This window comes from Eufriesea mexicana, unplaced genomic scaffold (genome assembly GCF_001483705.2).
Source record: "Eufriesea mexicana isolate 0111107269 unplaced genomic scaffold, ASM148370v2 scaffold745, whole genome shotgun sequence".
NCBI classification, from domain to species: domain Eukaryota; kingdom Metazoa; phylum Arthropoda; class Insecta; order Hymenoptera; family Apidae; genus Eufriesea; species Eufriesea mexicana.
In genome coordinates, this window is record NW_016908908.1 from 968,861 (window position 1) to 993,389 (window position 24,529).

At 35.4% G+C, this 24,529-nt stretch overlaps 1 protein-coding gene across 1 annotated transcript in view; it reads right to left on the reverse strand.

Annotated features, from left to right (window-relative positions):
- Positions 1 to 4,031: 4,031 nt before the first annotated feature.
- The window catches only part of LOC108546659 (MICAL-like protein 2), a 144,535-nt gene continuing 124,037 nt past the window's right edge, over positions 4,032 to 24,529 (reverse strand). Inside the window, exons 3-4 of the mRNA XM_017898869.1 lie at positions 17,856 to 18,034; positions 4,032 to 4,150 (exon numbers count right to left, since the gene is read on the reverse strand). Coding sequence (XP_017754358.1) covers positions 4,032 to 4,150; positions 17,856 to 18,034 — 298 coding nt within the window. The remainder of the gene's footprint in view (positions 4,151 to 17,855; positions 18,035 to 24,529) is intronic.

Sequence of the window (24,529 nt, forward strand, 5' to 3'; positions counted from 1 at the left end):
CGAACTTGCTCTTTCATTTATATATAAAGTAATTGTCTTAATTATTTCTTATTTCGTGAAATAGAAGATGGAACTACGGATCCATTGTTTCTATATTTTTATTTTTCATAGCGAGGGAATGATTTCTTAAGAAAATCTAAGATGTAATATAGAAATTCTTTATGGAAGGAGGAAAACACAGCAAAGTAAAACTTGTGGACATACGTGAGTTTAATATAGAAGATAATACACAGTAATTACACTTATACTACAGAGCGCTAACACAGCGACAATTCACCTCTGTTAGAATACAACGCGTGGTTACAAAGAGCACGCTAACTCATGACTGAGTCCTTTGGGTCACTTCTAGATTAATTCCGGACTCATTACGCTGAAACAGCTGTAATACCATTCTTGACTCTGATACCGATTACTATAACACCCACATTCTCGAATACCCTGCGAACACTTTAATTCCAACTCTCGACTTCAATTGTGACGACTCTAACTCCTACTGATATGTTCCTCTGTGTCCCGAAGCCAAGGATTTAAGTCCTGTCAAAAGACAAGCACTCTCGCGATTAGCAGTTAATTGGACCAAGCACACACCCTTGGAATCGGCCACCTCCACGGGATAAAGAACGTCCTCCACATCAGAGTTGATGTGAGGCCTTTTGAGGGTTCATCCGCAAGATTGACCCTTTTCGAGAGGTGACCAACCTCTCATTGGCTTCACCAATCTCGGTTTATGACTTTGAAAGTCGGAGTTACCCGAAGCCAACGCACATCGGACCCGATCCCTGCAGATCCATATCAATTAATCGAATTGTAGCAACCTACGTTCACACCGTTGCTGCTAGATAGAGAACGAAGGTTCGAGGTTTTTCGCAAATCCTCAGTCAATCCTCGACTCTCATAAATACAAGTTCCTAATCCTACTTAAGTATCCCCCGTCTAAGGCAGGCCCTAGTAGAAAGCCCCTGCACCTTACCCACTTAAACCCAAAAGCTGTATAGTTTTCTTCGTGTCTTTCTATACATAGACAAACACGCATACTAAGTTTGATTTTAGATCGCGAGTGCTTCACGCTGGAGCCATCGATCTCATAGTCTAAGTTTTCATTTGTAACCCTCTTGTACGTTTCGGTTCTTTTATATGTGTATGATGGTATCTATACCATCCCTTATACGCATCCCTTCCTTGCGTCCTTCTATCAGCTACCTATCATAGCAAAAGAGAGCTACCAAGAATACCAATCGGCAGCACCATAGGAACCACAAGACAAGAAAAGTAACCCCGTGGGGAAGGACACCTATCCCCTAAACTCTTAGTCACTAAAAGAACCTAGTAGCTGATAAATGCAGGCCAACGTCAGTGAAGAAACAACATTCTCATTCCTACTTTGACTCTAAGAACCAATTCGTCATCTCCACCCCTCCAGAAATTAAAAATAATGTAAGAATTATCATGAACTAATTTAGGACTTCTTCTAGACGCTATGACCTTTCACACTGACTATTTCCCAACAAACTCTCCCCAAAGAACGCTCTAAATACGCTCTATCCTATTTCACATCCATGCTCTCTTTCCCAATCTTTTCTCACGCACTCCTTATAGCCTGCCCTCAGCGAGTCACGTAGCCCAAACACTCAGATGCATTCCTAGACTTCCACTCTTCACTTGCATCCGATACTTACAGCCTACCCTCAGCGGGTCACGTAGCCCAAACACTCAGATGCATTCCTAGACTTCCACTCTTCACTTGCATCCGATACTTCCATAAACATCCCATTCACACGATCTTTGCGCACGGTCACTCATCCTTCCGCGCGCACTCCAGATAATACCCCGAACTTAGCTCGAGCCAAACCCAAGTCGACTGTTTATTGCCCTTTATTTTCGGGGAAGGGCCCGAGCATTCCCACGCGCCTTACAGTCATACCTAGGACAAAAGGCACCGTCACAGATGGCGATCTCATGCCCTAATCATGCCACGCTCACCGTTCCTACAAATGTATATAAGCACCTCCGAATATTATTACAGGGTAGTTCCTTCCCCGCCGATACATAGCACGTTATCGTATTTTCCGACATAGCTCTGTTGTAGAATTTGTATTACAAATAGAAGTCTTTCGAAGAATGTTAGATTAATCGGTCTACAACCTTCTTCATCCGAGTTCCAACATTCGTATTTCATCTCGGAAAATGTGTCTCAGCAGATTTAGAATACCGTGAAAAAGAGACAAAGAGAGATTTAAAAATCTTGATAATATGTACATTTAAAAGTCAATATCAATTTAATTTATAATAGAATAATCGAAGAAAAGGAGGAATTCATTACATTGCATTGTTTAAATGACACGTTAAATATTATAATAAATTGTATATAAATAAATTTACGAAAATTGAGAGATCAAAAGTGGTGGCCATGTTCATGTGTTACATATATTAGTTGATAATATATATGTATATAGTGAATGTAAATTTACGACATAACAGGTATTATTAGATCAAATACAAATTCTTTATCTATATAAACCCATTTCCATTGGAACGATTCTGAAGCGAGTAGAATCTAAATATCATTCATAGAGATTGTTTAATACTTTAATATACTGACAATAAGAAAAGATAATAAGAATTTCAAATTTTTTATATTATTAAAGTATAACGAGCAAAACAAGATGATGGAGAAACGTGAAAATGATATATAGACAACGGTATTCTGTTAATAAAATGAAAAAATATAATGAGATATGAACAAAGTAAATGAAAATTTTTCTTGTTATCTTTAATAGTTTTCTAAAAAAACAACTTGTAATACCTCACAATATTTATAAAAGAAACAATAATTTATAAATTAATAAATAATTCAAACAAAATCAAATATTTAACGTCGATTACTTTTCGACTAATTATATTCTAAAATATTCTATTTGGAAAATTTCCATTCTGCTATGTTCTTTTACTTAAATATGTATTCGAAATTTATCTTTCATTTATGTTTGACACCAACAAATACAAAGTATTCAATGTTATGACAATCAAATGTCTCGTCTATTTGGAATGGGATAAACCAATTATCAAAGTATCGATTAATAAAATGTTAGTAATGTTTATATAAAATATTTTGCTATCGCATATTATTGACTTAATTACGCAACCATTCCCATTTCCTCGATTGTTTTGTTATTACGTATCAGGCATACCGTTATTGAAGCATGTAAAATATTTTCAGCTCGTCAAATAATTTTCTCTTCGATAACAATTTTATTTAGTTCTAAAAAGGAACAGATTGAAATGATTGTGCCATGTACTGTACAATGTTTATTATTAAAATTTTTGTTTCGAAGAAGTATCAATAAGTTTCTATCAAAGTGTCGAACATAGAAATACTTGGTGAAGTTACAAAAGTGGAAAAAAGAAACAGTCGATAATGTAACTTCTTCTGTATAAAAACATAACGTGCTAAGATAATCTCAAATATATAGACACTGCTTTTAGGACATAAATTAGTCTTAATACGAACATACTGAAAATTAAATACGAAGTGTCAATCTTATTAAATTAACGATACGGGTATGTAAAGTGAAACTTAGCTTTAAAAATATAAATATCACTAAATCGTTCTAAATTTTCGTCAAACTCGTTGGGAATAATTTTACGGTCACTTCATACAACACATAAATATGTATATATATATAACATGAAAACACGAAGAGAGCACAAGTAAATTTTGTAGATTAATGAGATTCTGAGTTACCGTTATAAGCGTAAATCTGTCTTCTGTTCTTCGAACAGAGAATCTCTATACCAGAGAATTTTCACATCACCGTACCATTTTTGTATCGATCTTTATGAAATCGGTATATCAGGTTAACCTATAGTATCGCAATAAATGCCCTATATTCGCATACTTGCTAATAAGAGAATCATGAATGTACCACACTATCAGTATAAAATTATAGTACAAGTATAAAATAAAAATTCGTAAGCCTATAATTTAACTTTTGAACAATTCAGAATTAACTTAGAAAAGATCCAATAATTTTCTACGTTTCGTACAACAAAGGCTTCTGTACCTTTTCTTTCGGAGATTCAGGCAATTCAGTGATTCGTTCCTCTACGGTTTCGGTCGTTCTACTCACTGGGTGTCGTGCTGGAGATGAACCTTAAAAATAAAGAAAAACGATCGTTTAATTCATATAAAATTTTGTACTTCTATATAGCACGTGTAATACGTATATACAACATTTCGAAGGATTTAAAAAAAATTTTGTAAAACATTTATCGCGACGCGTTTGAATTCTGTCGAGTTCTAAATCCGTCATCCTACGCTTTGTCAATGTTGCCCGCCAAATTAAGCCTTCTTACAACCACGTGTGAGACTCGTGGACAGCGAAAACTGATTATCACGAACTCGGCCCGTGGTACATCGGTCGGGCTAAAACTGACTATCACGGGCCTGGCACGTGATACATCGATCGGGCTAAAACTGACTCACGGGCCTGGCACGTGGTACATCTATCGGGCTAAAACTGACTATCACGGGCCAGTACATCGATCGGGCTAAAACTGACTCACGGGCCTGGCACGTGATACATCAATCGGGCTAAAACTGACTATCACGGGCCTGGCACGTGGTACGTCGGCGAGGCCAAATGTGAACAAATCGATCGGGATAAAACTGACTCACGGGCCTGGCACGTGGTACATCTATCGGGCTAAAACTGACTATCACGGGCCTGGCACGTGGTACGTCGGCGAGGCCAAATGTGAACACCACGTGTCACGCCCATGGTTTGTGATGTGCCCCACGTAAGTCGCGTGCTATTGATACAAGTTAAGGCAGATTTAGCTAGCCGTGGAATGGCTCTTCTTGATTTAATAATTTTTCTTTATCGTTGAAATATAATTTAAATATTTAAACTCATGGTAGTCAACCATGTATACTAAAATTTTGTAAGTAGAGCAGAGAAGGAAATTTCGGTCCTAGAGTTGCAACAGATATATTTTATTCTGATTCATACTGTACTTGTATAAGTTGGACTGTTAATTTCGCTTAAAAAATATAATCAATTTTCTTTTTCGCGGTCCCTACAGGTTTTTCTTCTTGCCTAGGCATTTGATTTTCTTGTATCAGATTAAGTTCTCTGTAGTAGTGTATTTTTTAAATTTGTTAAATGCGTGTTTGGCTTCTTTCACAACAGCTTTACATTCCTAAGATACGTTGAAGATTTTCTTCCTTTTTATTTTTATTCTTGAAATAGTTTGAACCGCTGCTTCTGTTAAGATGGTGGTGACTATCTTGAAAATTTTGTTGAATCGAATAGGGAAGACTTCAAAGACAGTATTCAGTCTGCAAATTGCTCAATCGTTTCACTATATTTTTTCCAATCGACCTTTTCAAATTTCCAGCGTGGGATTGATTTCGAGAAGCTTTTTCGAGTCGGTTTAAGTGAATTTGAGAGATACTGAGAGATATTCTTGAAAATGATGAGATACTGAGAAAATAACTATACGTATATTGGAAGAAAAATTGCGACGATGAGTGATTAGGATGATAAAGTCAAAACACGGAATTTTTAACGAAAGTTTGATAAACGGTGATTTAGACCATGGTAGGTTTAGTATTAATGTCCATAGTACGTTTCAAAATATTTAATTTATTATTTCCGTTCCCCATCTACCTTAACTCTTTGCGGCACAGGATTTCAGATAATAAAATAGACCCATGTTGCATAGAAATTTTATTGCGTTTTAAATGAAACAAAATTGGAATATTTTTACTAATAAAGGAATCACATAATGTAAAAACTTAAAACCAGGAAAGAAAGATTGTCGCGATAAACCTTCCGCTTGCAACAATCGATGAACCTGTACTGGTATGTTGAATGTTGCCAACACGAGCGAATACATTTATAATGTTTGTCGAAGGTATTACCAACTGCTTTACGTAAATAAAACGAAATATGAACCTATGTGCATGCTGCTATTGCAATATTTCGAGGTGGGACTAAACTATTGCAATATTTCGAGGAGGGATTAAAAATGTCCCAACATGCATTACGGTGCATCAAAGAGGTGGAACACTTTTAATCCCAGCGTGCCCCAAAGAGTTAATCTGGGACGTGTGGTCCTAGGGATGCAACACCTACCAGGAACTAAATGCCCATTTTTAAATTTTCAAATAAAAATCCTCCATTTTAAAAATTATCCTTTTGGATTAAACATAGAAATCAAACCATTCAGCATTTAGGATTTGCCTATTAGAAGACAGTAACGAATCTTCTAGGCTTACCCCTGGAACAACTCAAACATCGAATCCTAAATAATTGTATATCGTCGTCCGCAATTGGCGACGGTTAATGACGAACCAAATCTCTTGAGGAACTTGTGTTTTTAGTGGACTGTATATTTTGTAATTGTTCCGGTTAACTCTTCTGAACTCTTCGAATGTTATTTGCTGACTGGCTGGTACTGACCTAACTAACTTCTGCGATGCACGATCTTTCGGAGCCCATGGTTTTCAAAGGGAAATCGGTTTTCCCATTGGTGGTTGACAGGACCAAGGGTGGGCCTTCGGTTCGTGAATCACATGCCCCCAAAGAAGGGAGGACCGTCTTCCGCGACCACGTCTGCCGGTGGAGGAAGCCTCTCCCTCAAAGGGGGTTGCTGGTGGGCCACCCGCACATTCGTGATCCTTCCTGAAGGACTCGTTACTTTATGGCTCCGAAAGTCGCGACATCGCACATGGCCTGGTCCCTTTCTTTGCAGGCCTATTGTCAGCCAAATCCTAAGTACTGTTGCCTGCTTTCTTACATTAATGGCTAAAGAATGCCTCGTGTCCGGTGACCCGAGGGAAATAAAGAATTGTTTGAAAATGTATTGAAAATGAAGATAGAAAGGACACGGAACTTGAACTGAAACAGCAATTAGAATCTGGCTGCCAGAACACCCTAACGGTCTTCTTGGTCTATTCTAAACAAAGGGCCGAATGAAATACCGGCACGACATTTCAAGGCTTAACAATAATAAATGCCGAAAGAGTTAAGCCACAACGACACCTGATAACTATTTGAAATAAATCGGTACTTAAGGCAATAATAAAGCTCCAGTCATAAATATTTCGAAAACTATTGAGTAAATGCCCTTATAATGATGCATTTTTTGGAACTGAATGACTAAATCTACAAACCTGCAAAGTTTCAACTAAATCAATGACCCGAATGACTTGCACTCTCCTTGTAAGTTCAATTTGCAAGGACACGTGTGCTACGAAACTACTATGCGTGGCTGAAAAGTCATCTCGTTCGATTGCGGGACAAGAGGAGTATTCCACTTGTTCCGCCTATACTCTCGCTAGTAATACCCATTCTTCTATGACACTCCCAAAACTACTATCTCCAAATTCGTTAACGTGATACGTTAACATAGGCGTAAGAAATCCGCGAAAGAAACGTTATCTCAGAGTTAACTTACAATGTATTGGAAGCACTACTACGCCAGGCAATAAACGAAACGACAGCAAATGATTGGAAAGGATTTTGTAAACACGTAGAAACACTGGAACACGAATATTGGACGAAAGATGGAATAATAGAAGACGCAACTGAAGACCTAGAATTGGAAATACAAAGCAGTGAGTCGGATAAGGAATCAGATGACAATAGCTCGAAGATTTATAAAGTAAAGAAGTACAAAAGTAATAATAATTAACATCATTTATGAAAATTGATTTAAAATTTAAGATGTATCTTTTATGATAAATTAATTATGCAATTGCATCGTACTAGATAACCGTTTAAAAAATCACACGATACAACATAAATATAAAAAATATGTGTATAGTACGTCACGTTTGCTGCATAATGCAATGAAAAGTTAATAAAGATGCTAATTAGTAATTAGTAATTGCAAATAATCGTGTGTTCATCGGAAGAATCTGAAGTTAATATGCTTTTGGTATGAGTCTACGCTCTTGCATCTATTTGTTGCATCTGTCTCGCTTTGTCTCGTTGCTTCGTTCGCTTTCTTTGTCACATGGTGTTCTATGATTGAGCTAATAGGAAGGGATCAGTGCTACCAATAAGGGAAGCGTTTTACTCTACTTCTGCCATGATGTTAGAATGGTTGGGCTGGTGGGGATTCGGTCCTACAAGTTTCTCAGATGACTTCTTTTCAGCCACGCAGAGTGCATAGCACTCAAAGAAGTAAAAGTGACAATATATTTCGTTCTTTTTCCAGTTTTACATTTTTTCTACAGTGAATATCCTGTAGATTACTGTTTCTTCCAAGCTGGTCATTTCTAACGGTGGTACAGTAGTTGTTCACAGCAGAATTTTAGAAAATAATGCGATTTCTGCCTTGAGCTCTGCCCCATAATGGCCAAAGTGAGAGGCAAGAAACATTATCTCTTCATACCCAAAATGGTCTCTTTTATACCATTCTTAGTCACAGAGTTTGTCCAATTGGCGTATCATGATCTCAATGCTTTACGTTTTAAATGGTTCAGACAATAAGATCGGTTAAAAGACCTTGAGTCGCTTAAATAGTACTTTATATTTCTTCATGCGACTGAATAGACGCATTAAACGACCTGTAATAAAATAACCTTGAGTTAGTCTTTAATCACGAAACAAGACGGAAATATATCGAGAACAGCTGCATTGCTTACCTCGAGAATGACGCATAGTTGGTTCCTTCCTCTACCGAATTTGGACTTTGATTGGCTTACTTAAGGTCGATGTTGACTTTTTGTAGCGTAAGAATGCGTCTCCCGAGCTATTTACGTTGTCTAGATCAGGACAAATGAATGTCGTTAAATAAATTTGCTGAACTAAAATTTTTCAAGTATCCTAAGTGATAGTATTACATCCGATGTGTCTTTGGGTATCTTTATTTTAGAATTACATCCAATATGTCTTTGGATGTTCCCTTTTTCAATGTGTCTTTTTCTTGTTCTGAAGTTCAACGTCAACTCGAGGTAACCTTTGCACCGGTTGTAAAATTCGTCTATTCGTCAGCAACAAAGCAGCGTTAACACGTTAAGTGGCACGGTCCCAGAGACTGGCACCAAACTTTCCGTTCGGGCCCGGCTGGTCCTTAACCCTTTGACTACATCAGACTTTGAAACGCACCGGTCGTACCACACGGGTAGGAATTCATTTACAATGCATGCCGAGAAATGGTCCCAGAGACTGGCACCAAACTTTCCGTTCGGGCCCGGCTGGTCCTTAACCCTTTGACTATGGCAGACTTTGAAACGCACCGGTCGTACCACACGGGTAGGAATTCATTTACAATGCATGCCGAGAACGGTAAAATTTTGGGTAGAGATGCGTCCTCCGTGTCAGAAAAGCAAACTGTGTTGAGCGCTTATATGCACCCTCCGTGTCACAAAAGCAAATGTCCTCCGTGTCAGAAAAGTAAACTGTGTTGAGCGCTTATATGCACCCTCCGTGTCACAAAAGCAAAATTTCTGAGCGCTTATATGCACCCTCCGTGTCACAAAAGCAAAATTTCTGAGTGCTTATATGCAGTAGCCAAGGGGTTAAAGACTGGCCAAGACTAGGACCAAAAGGTGTGAACTTTTGGTGTTAAATTCTTCGTCATCTTTGGACCTAACGTTTGGGAATTCCTGTTATAACAATTGGTACAGTATCTCCGAGTTTTATAAAAATTTCGCCTGCCACCGGTAGCCTATTTGACGACCGAGTTTGGGTCTAAATGAAATAGCAAGCAAAATTTGCTGGCATTTAACGTGTTAAGAGAAATATGTAATATTACATAAAGAATTGGAAGTTCGCTTCGACATTGCAGAGAATATGAAAGATAAAAGTTAGGATATATTCGTTTGATAAATTTCATTAAACAGAATATATCAGGTGTCAAATATGTTTTATCATACAAGTAGCATTTTCGAAATAGAGCTAATTGTTTATTTACAACTTTATCGTTGGACACGTTATGAGAATCTTTATAACCCACCTACAAAGATATCAGTTATGTCATATAATGGTGCCAAGTTATGTATATTCTTTCTGTGTCCATGTGTCGTAGAACTATCAAAAAGGATATGCTACGATATAATATATAGTAAATGCACGTTTTTATTTATTCATTTTTTTTTTTACTATGAATATGGTAATGTATGTAAATATTTTTATACTTGTAATAATTTTTGTAGAACAGTGACAACTATGTGATATATTATTACGAATTTCAAGGTTATACAACGTCCATGAATGAGAAAGTAGTTGGAATATTTGTTACCGTTATATCGAACAGGATTTCTTATTCATAAGACTACATAGTTCGTCAGATGTAACTGGTTTTCTGTATTATTATTGACTACTGTAAAGTTGATGTATCATAATATATGAAATATTAAATTTTATTTGGTAAATTATTTAGTGATATTTGTGTGCAATATTGTTTGGTAATAGAAATGGCAAATATATATAATACTATATATAATATAATATAATATAATATAATATAATACTACGTATTTATTAGAAGAAATTAAAATAAGACGCAGTAAATTAAAGTATCAAGATTAAAGTATCAAGAAGAATATCACGAGAAAGCGAAATTAATCGTTATTATCAAATATCTATTACTGTATAATATATTCGTGCATAAAGGAATTATAATTATTAGTGTAACATAGTCTCCTATAAAGGTGTATGTGCAGTATAGTATATAGTCGAGTCTCCTATAACACGGTATTTTTATGACGCGATTCCCATATAACGCTGTGCGAAAATTGGGACAGTTCTCCTATAACGCGTTTTTCGCACAAGAATATTCCAACAACTCAAATGGCTTGAAAATTTATCTATAGCAACACTTATTTGATATGTTAAATTTCTGTGATCCTTTAGCGACGCACAGTTCAAAATTTAAAAAAGAATTTCAAAATTGCTTGGCTTCGTATAAAGAGATTTTGAAAGAACTATCAAATAAAAGTACATTTGAAAATCGAGAAGAAAATTTGCAAAGTGAGGAGAATTTTCGGCTAATGAAAATAAAAGGGTTAGATTACAAATATTTGACAGTGATGATGAATAATAAAACAATCTAATTGCGGAATCCACAATGTATGAACCACATGATAGGAATGTTTGAGAATAAAATATTTATTTCAGAAATAAATATAAATAAGCAGAAATATGGAATAACACTGATGGATAAGAGAACTTATGATAGAAATAACTGAATATTTAAATATTTAATTGAATATTGATAAAAATAAATATGATAGAAATTATGACATTATGATAGAAATAACAAAAGATAATTATATAAGACAAAGTAATAAACTGTTCAATTTTAAGATGTTAGAATCCTATTTTAAATTAGAATGCTTCACTAATATGTATCAAATTAAGTTCTTTTTTTTTTAACAATTTTTTAGTTTATAATTTTATTATACGAACTATGTATTATATTTCATCTCCCTAAATTCAAATATGTAAAAATCAACATACTCATTGCCATTTCTGTTATAAAATTTGATTTATTAACCGTATCAATTGCAACTTGATACTTTGAGAATGCTATATTTATATAGGTCCAATTTATGTACAATTTATTTATTTCTGAGATTCCATATAACGCGGTACGAATTCGTTCAATTTGTATTATTTTTGAGTTTCTTATAGCGCGGTTCCTATATAACGCGGCAATGGTTTCCATATAACGGGGTATAAATTAATCTGATTTGTCTTATTACTATGTTCATCATAACGCGATTTCTATAGAATGTATTTTCAGATTTCAATTAATTCTGATTTTCTTATAACGCGGTACGAATTAATCGCGTTATAGGAGATTTAACTGTATACTATCTCTGGAAAATAGTATAAAATGTTCCAGCTTTATCTGTCGTTCTTAAATTTGCGTAGCCTTGTACGTTACAATATGATATATCGCATAGCCAAATTTATGTTGACATATACTTTCGTACGTCAGAGAATTTGTCATTAAAATAATATTCCTTTCGAATCGAGATAACACGAATAATACGTCCATTGAAATAATTTCGTACCAAGTTCTAAAAATTGTTTTCTCAAGAAATCTAAACTGTGTTTCTGCGACAGAAATATTTTCTTTGTAAAATTATAATCTAACAATGTGATCAGTTAAATTATGCCATCATAAATATTTTACAATAGCGCATAAATTATTAGTATTCATTTCTGAATTCGAGATATAATGACGCATATCCGATTCAAGTATTAATATATTAATTGTTAAGCCTTGGAATATCGTGCCTTCGGCTCTTCTGTATCGGGTCTTCTGGCAGCCAGATTCTAATTGCTGTTTCAGTTCAAGTTCCGTGACCTTTCTATCTTCATTTTCAATGCATTTTCAAACAATTCTTTATTTCCCTCGGGTCACCGGGCACGAGGCTTTCTTTAGCCATTAATGTTAGAAAGCAGGCAACAGCACTTAGGATTTGGCTGACAATAGGCCTGCAAAGAAAGGGACCAGGCCATGTGCGATGTCGCGACTTTCGGAGCCATAAAGTAACGAGTCCTTCAGGAAGGATCACGAATGTGCGGGTGGCCCACCAGCAACCCCCTTTGAGGGAGAGGCTTCCTCCACCGGCAGACCTGGTCGCGGAAGACGGTCCTCCCTTCTTTGGGGGCATCTGATTCGCGAACCGAGGGCCCACCCTCGGTCCTGTCAACCACCAATGGGAAAACCGATTTCCCTTTGGAAACCACGGGCTCCGAAAGATCGTGCATCGCAGAAGTTAGTTAGGTCAGTACCAGTCAGTCAGCAAATAACATTCGAAGAGTTCAAAAGAGTTAACCGGAACTATTACAAAATGTACAGTCCACTAAAAACACAAGTTCCTCAAGAGATTTGGTTCGTCATTAACCGTCGCCAATTGCGGACGACCTATTGACGATATACATTAATAAATACATTAAATGTTATTTCTGCGGAAGAAAATTATATTTATTCGACATTCTTTCGCAGATTTTAAATGTTTAATTTAATTCATCTCGTTAATAAATCATTTCATTTCTAGAATTCTACAAAACAGTCAACCGATGAGTCTGCAATATTTTATTTAGTTTTAAAGAAAATTGGAAAATTAGAAAAAGGGGTCGATTGACTCGAAGAGGCAGAATTATGGCGAATTCGGTAACGAAAGATCGAAAGAAGTCCTGAAGAGAGTTGTTTAGAGTTATTCCGAACTGTTTTTCTTTTTATATATATACATCACTGTTTAATCAACCACTTTCTTCGTACTATTTTATTCTAATAATATATATAGTTACTACATTATAATGTTAATTATAAAAACCAGTAAGAAAACTAACTGTTCTTATTGCAAGAGTTTCTGAAAGTTAAGAATAAAATTACACAAGCATGTAGCGAGTATACATGAGCCGTTCATTACATAAATTGATTAACTCCATAAAACAAAAAGTGGAGAAATGCAATGAAATAAAGTATATAGTTTTTTAAAATTCCCTTTATAATTTAAATCGAAATAAATATCGTAGAATGCATAAATACAAATGTAACTTTCATCTAACGGTATATAAAATTTATAAGAAAAAATAGCCAAAAGGTAATCGTTGGTAATGTTACCATTTTTATGTTACTGGAAGAGTTAATCGATTTGGCAAGTGAAAAAAGTAATAAATTTAAATTTTACTAAATTTTACTTAAATTCTGATAAGACGGCACTAAAAAATTCACCGTTATCATTTGTGGCTTGCTGGTGCATTTGAGTTGCATTATTGCAACGATTTACATTAGAGTACGGAGTTAATCAAAGTGACCTCTGAAATAAATTATTTATTATTCAGTGGCCAAAAATTTTAGTCATTTAATGGTGTTAATCTTAATTATCGGGGAAAGTTATTATAAATATAAAAAGTTATGACTATACCAAATGCTTTGGCTACAGATTATTTCGACACAAAACTGAATCTTTAGTATAAATGCACTTTCGTACCTTGGTAAATTTATAATAAATATACTCTGAATTATCTTACACTAAAAATTCACTTTGGAGATACTTAGAAATACATATACAATTACATTACCAAAATATTTGATATACCATACAATCTGATCACTTTAAATCCCAATTAACAAAATAAAAGGGAGTTCCCTGTCCATAAAGAAATTAAACACAAATCGTAACATAATTTATAAATCCTCGAAACTCTTTAAAGACTTGAAATTTCTCAAACTTAAAGTTAATTTTGTTAATTTCGTTTTGCAAATAAAATACTTTGTCTTAAGAAGCAAATAAGAAAATTTTTGTATAAATCTCGATTGAGTTAAAATAAATATAGAAACATAATAATAATATATAAATATTATTAGCATAAATAATAATATACAAACACGACGAGTTCAAATTTCTTTCTATAAAATCGCAAATGTTTCTGTACCTGATTTACAACGGTTTTATACTAATTATAACGTTGAATTTACTAAAATCCAGAGTATAATTTTAACTACGAAGCGATGAAATATTCTTCCAATAATTTCTCCAAATTTTGATATTTTGCTTCAATATTTATTCGTCTATTCTGTATTATTCCTTACCTTCAATATTTATTCGTCTATTCTGTATTATCCCTATATTTCCTTGCCTGATTCTCAAAAAAATTTTTATCTTAAAGAATGCAACGTTTCGAATTTTCTAAATTTTGTATTTACATTCTTGGGTTCACACAAATTTCAATAATTCCAAAGTTTCGAACTTTGAAATGATGAAACTTTGGTAAATAATCTTATCACTTATTACTTGAAACGTAAATTAGTGGGACACCTTGTAGAAGAGAAGAGAAAACGAGGAATAGGTGTCGAGGAATTGTACGTCACGGTACAAGAAGCTTGGTAATACGACACGTGTTAACCGATGCGTTCGGCTTATTAAATCTGAGTAATCGAGATCTTTGCTATGAAATATTATGATTACTGGACAGCGGATATTTATGCGAATGCACACTTTTACTCGAAATAGGTAAAATTATGAGATCTGGAGAAAAATTTCTTCTGCTATTAGAGGGATCGAAAAATATAGCTTTTATTTTGCATGTTCCACATAAGTGGATATTTTTTCCAAAAATACATAACTCCATAGAAACGTGAGTGTGCATTTATTTTTTCTGGGTCATACATAAGTTTCACGTTGTATTACAAATAAATAATTAATATATTATTATATAATATATTTATATTATCGTTATATTATATTACAATATATAAAGTTTAAAATTAGTGACATTCTGAAATGTGCAAATGTACCAAAAACAATAACAGATTTCGATACAAATATTGTATTGGTAGAAATTTAACTATACAAACATACGTAAGATTATATCATCCAGAATGGCCTGGTTTACGAAGGAGCTATTGCAACATAAAAGCTATATGCAGGAAAGGAATAAGTACGGCCCTAAAAGAATGTCAAGAGTGTTTTAAAGTCAGTGATAAAATTTTTTAGAGATAGCGAGTGAGTCAGCGGAGATTTATTAGCGTTTAGAATAAATTTTAGTTTAAAATAAATCATTTTTATATTTACGTCACTGCTCATTCTGTTGCATACCCAACATTCCTACATATTAGGTTGTGTCGCGTCGCGTCGCGATCGAAATTCTCGTATTTCCGACGGGTTGTAAGGCCGTCTCGCGATTACGACACGTGTTGCCCGCCAAATTAATATTGGGCAACTGTTTAAGTTGCAAGAGCAGAAAAGAGTCGTATCTACGACGGTCGACGTTTCGAAAAGAATCGTGGCGTGTTATTGATTTGAATCGGTTAGACGGAGTGTTTTAGAGAGACCCGACGTCTCTCAAATTTCGTATCGAAGTGTGTTAAGAGAACCCGTGTCTCTCAGGGCTCGTACGGAAGTGAGCTCCTCGATCTTCCTAAGATCGGCCTTAGGAAAAATCGGGAGCTCGCCAAATATGATTGGCTGTTTTTGACCAAGGGCGTTCCCTTGGTTCGCGAATCCGTGACCTTGGAGAAAGGGAAGGTTCCCCCAAAAAACAACGATAGTGGAGGAAACCCTCTCCTCCAAGGTGGGGTACCTGGGGTCCACCCGCGCGCTGGTGACCCCATCGGTCGTTTATTACCCCTAGCGAGGGCCTGAGGCTTCCAACGCGTGCGGACCACGTGGAGCCCTCAGGCCTATTGTCAGCCAAGTCTTAAGAGCCGTCGCCTAATTTCGTTAAATTAGGGATTTCCAGGATTCTCGTGTTCCGCGACACGAGAAGTCAAAGAAAAAAGGTAAAGCATTCAAACATGCCGAAGGCATGGAGCGGAAAATTCCGATGCCGAATTGTTGGACCCTAAGACCTGGCTGTTGGAAGACAGTAACGGATCTTCCTTGTTCCACGACGGAACAGGTTGTCCCATAAGTTCTTTCCGCGCCACGCTATGTATGTCCTCGAGCCGACTATGTTTGTAATCATGCAGGATTATCTATTCTACGTTTATCGCATCGTTTTCAGTCGTCTCACAGCTTTTTCGAAGTACGTTTCGTTGGTGACAAGATTTCTTTTAAAAAATTGTTCTACGCCGTTCAATATGGATAGCCAAAAGAAGCATTCGCGGCATGTTATGCTTCATTGCTTTAAAAAAGGTAGTAGTGCAGAAAGGACACTGCAGACGAGATTTGCACCGTTTATGGGAGTGGTACTAGGACTATGCTATACTACGACCTTGCCCCATCCGATTATCACTTGTTCCTTTCATTAGAAAAATTCTCTCCGCGATAAATGTCACAAATCCGAAAACGAAATAAAAACGCACCTCGATGAATATTTTGCAAGTAAGTCTGAACAATTTTGGAAAGAGGGCATAATGAGGCTTCCTGAGAGATGGAAGAAAGTAATAGAGCAAAACGGTTCGTATATAACACAATAAATCAACCTTAAACAACAAACATCGTCTATTGATTTCGCATCAAGAGAAAAGGAAGAAACTTTTGGGACACCCTAATGTATATGAAGCTATGTAATGTAAAATTTACTACGATATTATCTGCAATATGTCCGGTTGCAATTAAATAATTATAAATAAATTTCCTTACATATATCTCGCATAAAAATTCGCTGTCTGATGGTTCTAAATCACAAGAGCTTGTCGATGCGAACACGTGAACGTGTAATTCTTCGATAAAGACAGAAAAGAGATAATAAAAGAGATTCAGGAAGCTCCTTAGTTATAGCGAATTAACAAACGCCATTTTACTACCCTATCGCGTATACTATTGTGGTATGGCAGGATGAGTGGGTCGAGCGTGTTATCTAGAGTGCGTGCGAAAGGACGAATGACCGTGCGTTAGGATCGTGTGGACGGGATGTTTATGAATGTATCGGATGAAAGTGAAGAGTGGCTTTAGGAATGCGTTTGAGTGTTTGGGCTAAGTGACCCGTTGAGGGTAAGATGGCAAGGAGTGCGTGGGAAAGTGTGATTGGGAAAGAGAGAATAGGTATGAAAGAGGATAGAATGTATGGTTTTAAATAGGGATGCAAGGGCGTGAGTGGGCAGTAGGTAGTATGTCGTAGTATAGTGTAGTATATTAGAGTTCGTAGCAGAGAGTTGTGAAGAAAGAAGTTGTTACTTGTAATTGTGTTGTTAGTTGTAATCGTGTTGTTAGTTATAATTGTGTTATTAGTTGTATTCGTAAAAGTTTAGTTGATAGATATCTATATTCGTAGTCTTTACCGTCACCGCACATTGTATACTATATTTTATGTCTAATAAATAGTAGTTATATTATTCAACAACCACCCTATCTCTACACTATAAACTTATAAAAGATACAACAAATTTTCACATAAATATACGTCACTGAACATATGTAGTTTCTATAGACTTACCACCAAGTGTTTGATAAAACTGTGAAAGATAAGTAAGAATTGATAATCGGTCAGGTACAGAGCAGGAGGCCATATCTTCTGCATCCAAAAGTGCTGGGATTCCAAGATGCTGCTCTGCTACTCTGAATGCCAGTTCATTGTTCCCATACACGTCATTCTTGTCTAAATTGTCGAAGTCACTGCAATCAATGTAAAGAATAGATTATTTCTACTGATCATGCTCTAATTCGAATTCTTACTGTAACTTTAGCAACGTATAATCTAATTTCGAAGTAATACAGTTTGAATATCAGCGCAATCTTGGTGTTGACACTTTGACTGCCACGTTGGTCATATATGACCAGCCACGGTTTCTCGTGTGACACACGGTGGTCATTGGTGACCGGGGCGCTTAACCCTTTCGCTACCAGCGTCACATATATGTGGGATTGGAATAAGTACGGCCCTGAAAGAATGTCAAGTGTGTCTGGGCTTAGAATGAAAGTGACCATGTGCGCGAGGATCGACTGCAATCAATGTTTATGTTAGAGTGAAAGTTTAGGGATGCGTGCAGAGTGGTCGAAGTACCTGGCCCACGGGGGTTGCATGGAAAAGAAGTATGATTGCAAAGGAAAGCCTGGGTATGAAAAAGGACAGAGTGAATGCTTAAATAGGGGTGCAAGGGCGCGGGTAGCACAGTCCTTCACGGTCTTCGAGATAGCGTCTAACAAGTAAAAGTCGAGCGTACCCGTAGCGAGTCTTTAGTTTCGTGGCCGATAATATAAGTATAAGCTTATTGTATTTTAAGAAGCAGTAAAGCAACGTTACTTTAGCCAATCCCCACAACCCCAGATCCTACATACATGTGACGATCTGATTTTCTTATCTGAGCCCGGCGTCACAAATATGTGACGGGTGTTCATTATCAGTTTATGATAATTGTTTGCACCAAATCGTGGCGCACACAGACGGGTTATGTTATAAAACAATAAAATAGACGCAGGATGTTATTGGTCTAGCGACAATTACTTTTTTAAAAAATATCTGAGCATCACAAATTTATGCTACGTGTTCTTTATCAATATTTTGTAATTGGTTGCACTAAGTGGTGTCGCAAGTATATTAGCTGAGTTATATGTAGAGTCACACAGTCTCTACTAGGCTGGAGAGTACTTCGGATTCTCAACTTTACTGCAGTATAGGGACAATTTTATTCATTTCCTTTTGATCAAATGTGTCACATATATGTGACGACGGGGCTACCAAAGGAATTATCTATCTATAGCTCAGTGTCACTTATGTGTGTCGGCTGTAAAATCAATTTTATATCCAATTTTATTCATTTCCTTCTAATCAAATGTGTTACACATATGTGACGACGGGGCTACCAAAGGAATTATCTATCTATAGCCTAATGTCACTTATGTGATATACACAAAAATAAATGACAATTGGTATCATATTTAAATAATAAGACGTCTGGACTGTGGTGGTGGTTTTTCTCCTGAGGCTCTGGTAGCGAAAGGGTTAAATTACTTGTAAAACTACTGTAGGATTTTTGGCTAAATTAATCCTAAGCAGACAGAGATCTGCGCGCCTAGCAAACAATAACTCTCTTTTTGTAACAGAACAGGTTTTATTTAACTTATATATTACACTATGTTCCTCACACGATCCTCTATTCACTACGTCTCTACACACATTCAGCCTTCTGACTCGACTCAAATCTGCCTACTTCTGACTTCTTCTCAATTCTTCCCAATTCTCAACTCTGACCGACTCGCGCCCTTGCATCCCTATTTAACACGTTCGTCGCCCAACGCGATTCGGTTGAGTTTCTCGCGGGGCCCAAATCCTACTGTCTGAGCGCTAGAACGTTATCGAACTGATGATTTGGATGCGTCTACTACAGACACCGCTAGTTAGATGTTGGTCAACGGACCCTATTTACAATTTTCCATTTCCTGCAATCGTTTTGAATTACTATCAGCAAACTTGCATTTTGCAAATAACCAAACCATAGAACAGAGTAGCAGATTTGGTAAAGTTTTACCGCTCATAAATATATTGACAGATAATTACGAAAAATGTAAAAAGTTACGATCTATTGTTCCAATTATCCAAAATCACGTCAAATATGTTTAGACTGTTTTAAGGAATACCATGCGACATAGTGTAATGTAATATTTTATCCTAAATATAAATGAATAAAAAGTATAGTATAATGTGTATATTTTTCATATTTTTATGTTGTATATCCTATATTTATAATTCAGTGCTTATTCCATTAAATTCCTTTTAAAAATCCAGCTGAAAATCCTATTTAACTTGAACAAGAAGAGCAGTGACGAACGTGTTAAGTCCAAATCTATCTCTTTTCATACACATGCTTTCCTTCTCAATCATTCGACATAGTCACAGACATTCCGACAAAAGGATTTGGCGCTATCGTTTGTTCTTTCGCGTTGGTCCAGATGCCGCCATTTGCTATCCCTTGCTTTTCGAGAAGCTGCCCCATCGTTTCCATGCACTCCCTTAGAATTATTACTAATACCCTTTGCACTCGACGATTTTTTGGCTAAAGATGAGTAGGAGTTTAAAGATTTTCAGAGGGATATTCAACACTATGACGTCCACGAGTCTAATCGGGATTCTTTTGCTTGGCACCGGTAAGACTGACTCGTCATTTTCCCATGACACCAACGTGGTGTCACCGTACAGCATAGCGTTAAGTAACGTAGGAGCTGTTCATTCTCTACACTCATTCTCAATTCACAAACCCTTACAACACCCCAACCATCACCCAATTTACTCCTCAATAAAGACGCAAATCCTCCATAAACAAATAGATAATTAACTCGCATCCTTTGAACCTCTACCTCCATCGAAAAAACCTAAACCTCATATACCATTCCATGCATTCACCCCGAAGAAAGAAGCCCCGAGTCGAGGAGACAACGGTTACCTCTTTACGACCAGCGTCCCACGGCTCGTGGACCCCCAAATCTCCTAAAACACCATTCGAGTCAATCCTAGTAAGATCGTAACCTTCATAAACTAATACACAATTAGCCGAATTTAATTAAACCTTCGCCTTCCTTTGAAAGACCTGTACCTTATCCCTATTTCCACACATGCTCTTAGGGACGAAGGACCCTTTCGAAGGGACGATGGTTCACTCTTTTACAACCAGCGTTCCACGATTCGAGGACACCTCGACCTCCGAAACTAAGCACCGAGTGAACCCCCAATAAAAAGATTAAAATTTCCCAAAACTTAGAAACAAATTAACGATTTGTTTAAACTTCCACTTCCACCTATCAGCTCCGAACTTCATGCACATTTCTGCAACAAACACGCCGCCAATAGAAGAAAAAACACACCCACCACTTAGACACCTCGACAGCCAATGACAGCAACACACTAACATATAAAATACACGAAACCAAGAAGACAGACACATTCCAAACGGAAAAACGACACTCGCAACACAACGATCTTACGCATATCGTTGATTCTCACCAAGGCATCTTGTAAACTCTTTGTAAATATACTTTGTAATTAAATTATTGTAAAATCAGAAAAATAGTTTACGTTCTTAAAACGACGTAAACCTTCGCTTGAATTCTCCCTGCAATTTAAAGAAGGCTCGGACGAAACAGATTTTCTGCTATAAAGTTAACGATATTTTTTCCAGCAGTAAATAAGAAATTGTATAATAATTAACAAGTAGAACTATTTGATTTCTATACCTTGCATACCGTTACGTTATCTTAAATTTGATATATTAATTAATATCGATCTTTGAAATTTTATCAAATGACGACTGAAGGGAGATTCTCGAGTGCAGGGGGTTAATACTTTGTTAGTGTCCTTCACCGCTCCTACACTACAATTGTAAAAATTGAATATGAATGAATATAACCGCTAATTAGAAGATACTTTGAAATAAAAATTGCCCCATTGAACGATTAAACATTTTTATTAGAACGTCGATCGAAAAAATATTAAAACAAATCTTGCATCTATCGGGGTACATCCCCGTGGCGTCCTGAGCGAAACGTGTGATTTCGACGTGGCAGTCAAAGGGATAACAATTACGTGTCATCGTACGATTCAAATGTGAATACAGCATACGAGTAAACGAATGAAATGTTCACAAAGATGATGAAGTGATAAAATACTATGAGACCTAGCATAGCGTGAAATTTATTTCAGATATAGCACTAATATCACAAATTAATTTTAGAAATAATATGAGAATATTTAAGAAATAAATAGTAAGGTAGATAAGGTAATTTTATCATCGAGCACTAAATGCTAAATAAACTGCATCAGTACTTTTATAAATATCCTATGCATTATGTTTTCAGAATTACATACGTTTATTCCAAATTTATTCCAGATATAGCACCAATATCATAAATTAATTTTAGAAATAATATGAGAATATTTAAGAAATAAATAGTAAGGTAGATAAAGTAATTTTATCATCGAGCACTAAATGCTAAATAAACTGCATCAGTACTTTTATAAATATCCTATGCATTATGTTTTCAGAATTACATACGTTTATTCCAAATTTATTCCAGATATAGCATTAATATCATAAATTAATTTTAGAAATAATATGAGAATATTTAAGAAATAAATAGTAAGGTAGATAAGGTAATTTTATCATCGAGCACTAAATGCTAAATAAACTGCATCAGTACTTTTATAAATATCCTATGCATTATGTTTTCAGAATTACATACGTTTATTCCAAATTTATTCCAGATATAGCACCAATATCATAAATTAATTTTAGAAATAATATGAGAATATTTAAGAAATAAATAGTAAGGTAGATAAAGTAATTTTATCATCGAGCACTAAATGCTAAATAAACTGCATCAGTACTTTTATAAATATCCTATGCATTATGTTTTCAGAATTACATACGTTTATTCCAAATTTATTCCAGATATAGCATTAATATCATAAATTAATTTTAGAAATAATATGAGAATATTTAAGAAATAAATAGTAAGGTAGATAAGGTAATTTTATCATCGAGCACTAAATGCTAAATAAACTGCATCAGTACTTTTATAAATATCCTATGCATTATGTTTTCAGAATTACATACGTTTATTCCAAATTTATTCCAGATATAGCACCAATATCATAAATTAATTTTAGAAATAATATGAGAATATTTAAGAAATAAATAGTAAGGTAGATAAAGTAATTTTATCATCGAGCACTAAATGCTAAATAAACTGCATCAGTACTTTTATAAATATCCTATGCATTATGTTTTCAGAATTACATACGTTTATTCCAAATTTATTCCAGATATAGCATTAATATCATAAATTAATTTTAGAAATAATATGAGAATATTTAAGAAATAAATAGTAAGGTAGATAAGGTAATTTTATCATCGAGCACTAAATGCTAAATAAACTGCATCAGTACTTTTATAAATATCCTATGCATTATGTTTTCAGAATTACATACGTTTATTCCAAATTTATTCCAGATATAGCACCAATATCATAAATTAATTTTAGAAATAATATGAGAATATTTAAGAAATAAATAGTAAGGTAGATAAAGTAATTTTATCATCGAGCACTAAATGCTAAATAAACTGCATCAGTACTTTTATAAATATCCTATGCATTATGTTTTCAGAATTACATACGTTTATTCCAAATTTATTCCAGATATAGCATTAATATCATAAATTAATTTTACGTTTTGACTTTATCATCCTAATCACTCGTCTTCCCAATTTTTCTTCCTATATACGTATAGTCATTTTCTCAATATCTTCTGTTCTTCCGTTTTTTAAAACTTCTACTTATTTTCCATTCACCGGTCATTTAATCTCGGTAGGTTTAGTGTTAGGTAGGTTTAGTGTACAGGGTTGGCAATATGGTTTCTCCCGATGAGTAATATAAGACGCTCGAAACGGTATTTCAAGGATTAAAAAAGTATCTGTATATGTGCTCTCTTTTATATTCAGTTCTTCTTAACATTTTAAATTTTTGGTCCAATCGTTTTGGATATAACGATTATCGATACTTGGTACTTCAAAATAATACATTAACGAATATTTATGGCCAAAGTTGAAGAACAGAATAGACTATCATTATAATAGAATTATTTGCACTTACGTGTAATATTACGATAACGTCAATTGACAGAACCCATTTATCGATACTCCCAAAACTACGAAAGAATTTCAAACTTTTGTTTTTCAGGTTCAAAAATCGTCGAAGCTTAGTCGTAATTAATCGTAATATCTAAATCTCTGCTAATGTAATGTTCCATCCCGGAGAGCGTGTTTATAACATGATTTTTATTCTAAGGCTTACGCTTTTAACAGACCCAACGGTTTACAATATATTTTATTTCGCGACTGCAATTCCGGAGGATAGATGTGCCTCACCGCCGTTCTAGCGGATTAAGTTGTAAAGGTAAAGGCGAAAGTTTAGGAATTTTTACAAGTACCAGACTCGACAGATGGGACCCACGTGTGACAGACCCAACGAGCGACGGACGGACACCACTTATAAATCACGTCATTGACCATCAAAAATCGGCTCCTTGACAGTTTCCTACTCCTTAGCCGAAGGTCCTTCCGTCACACCCTCTGTCCAATTAAAACTCCTTACTTTTCCACCACCAACGTTTATTTTGCC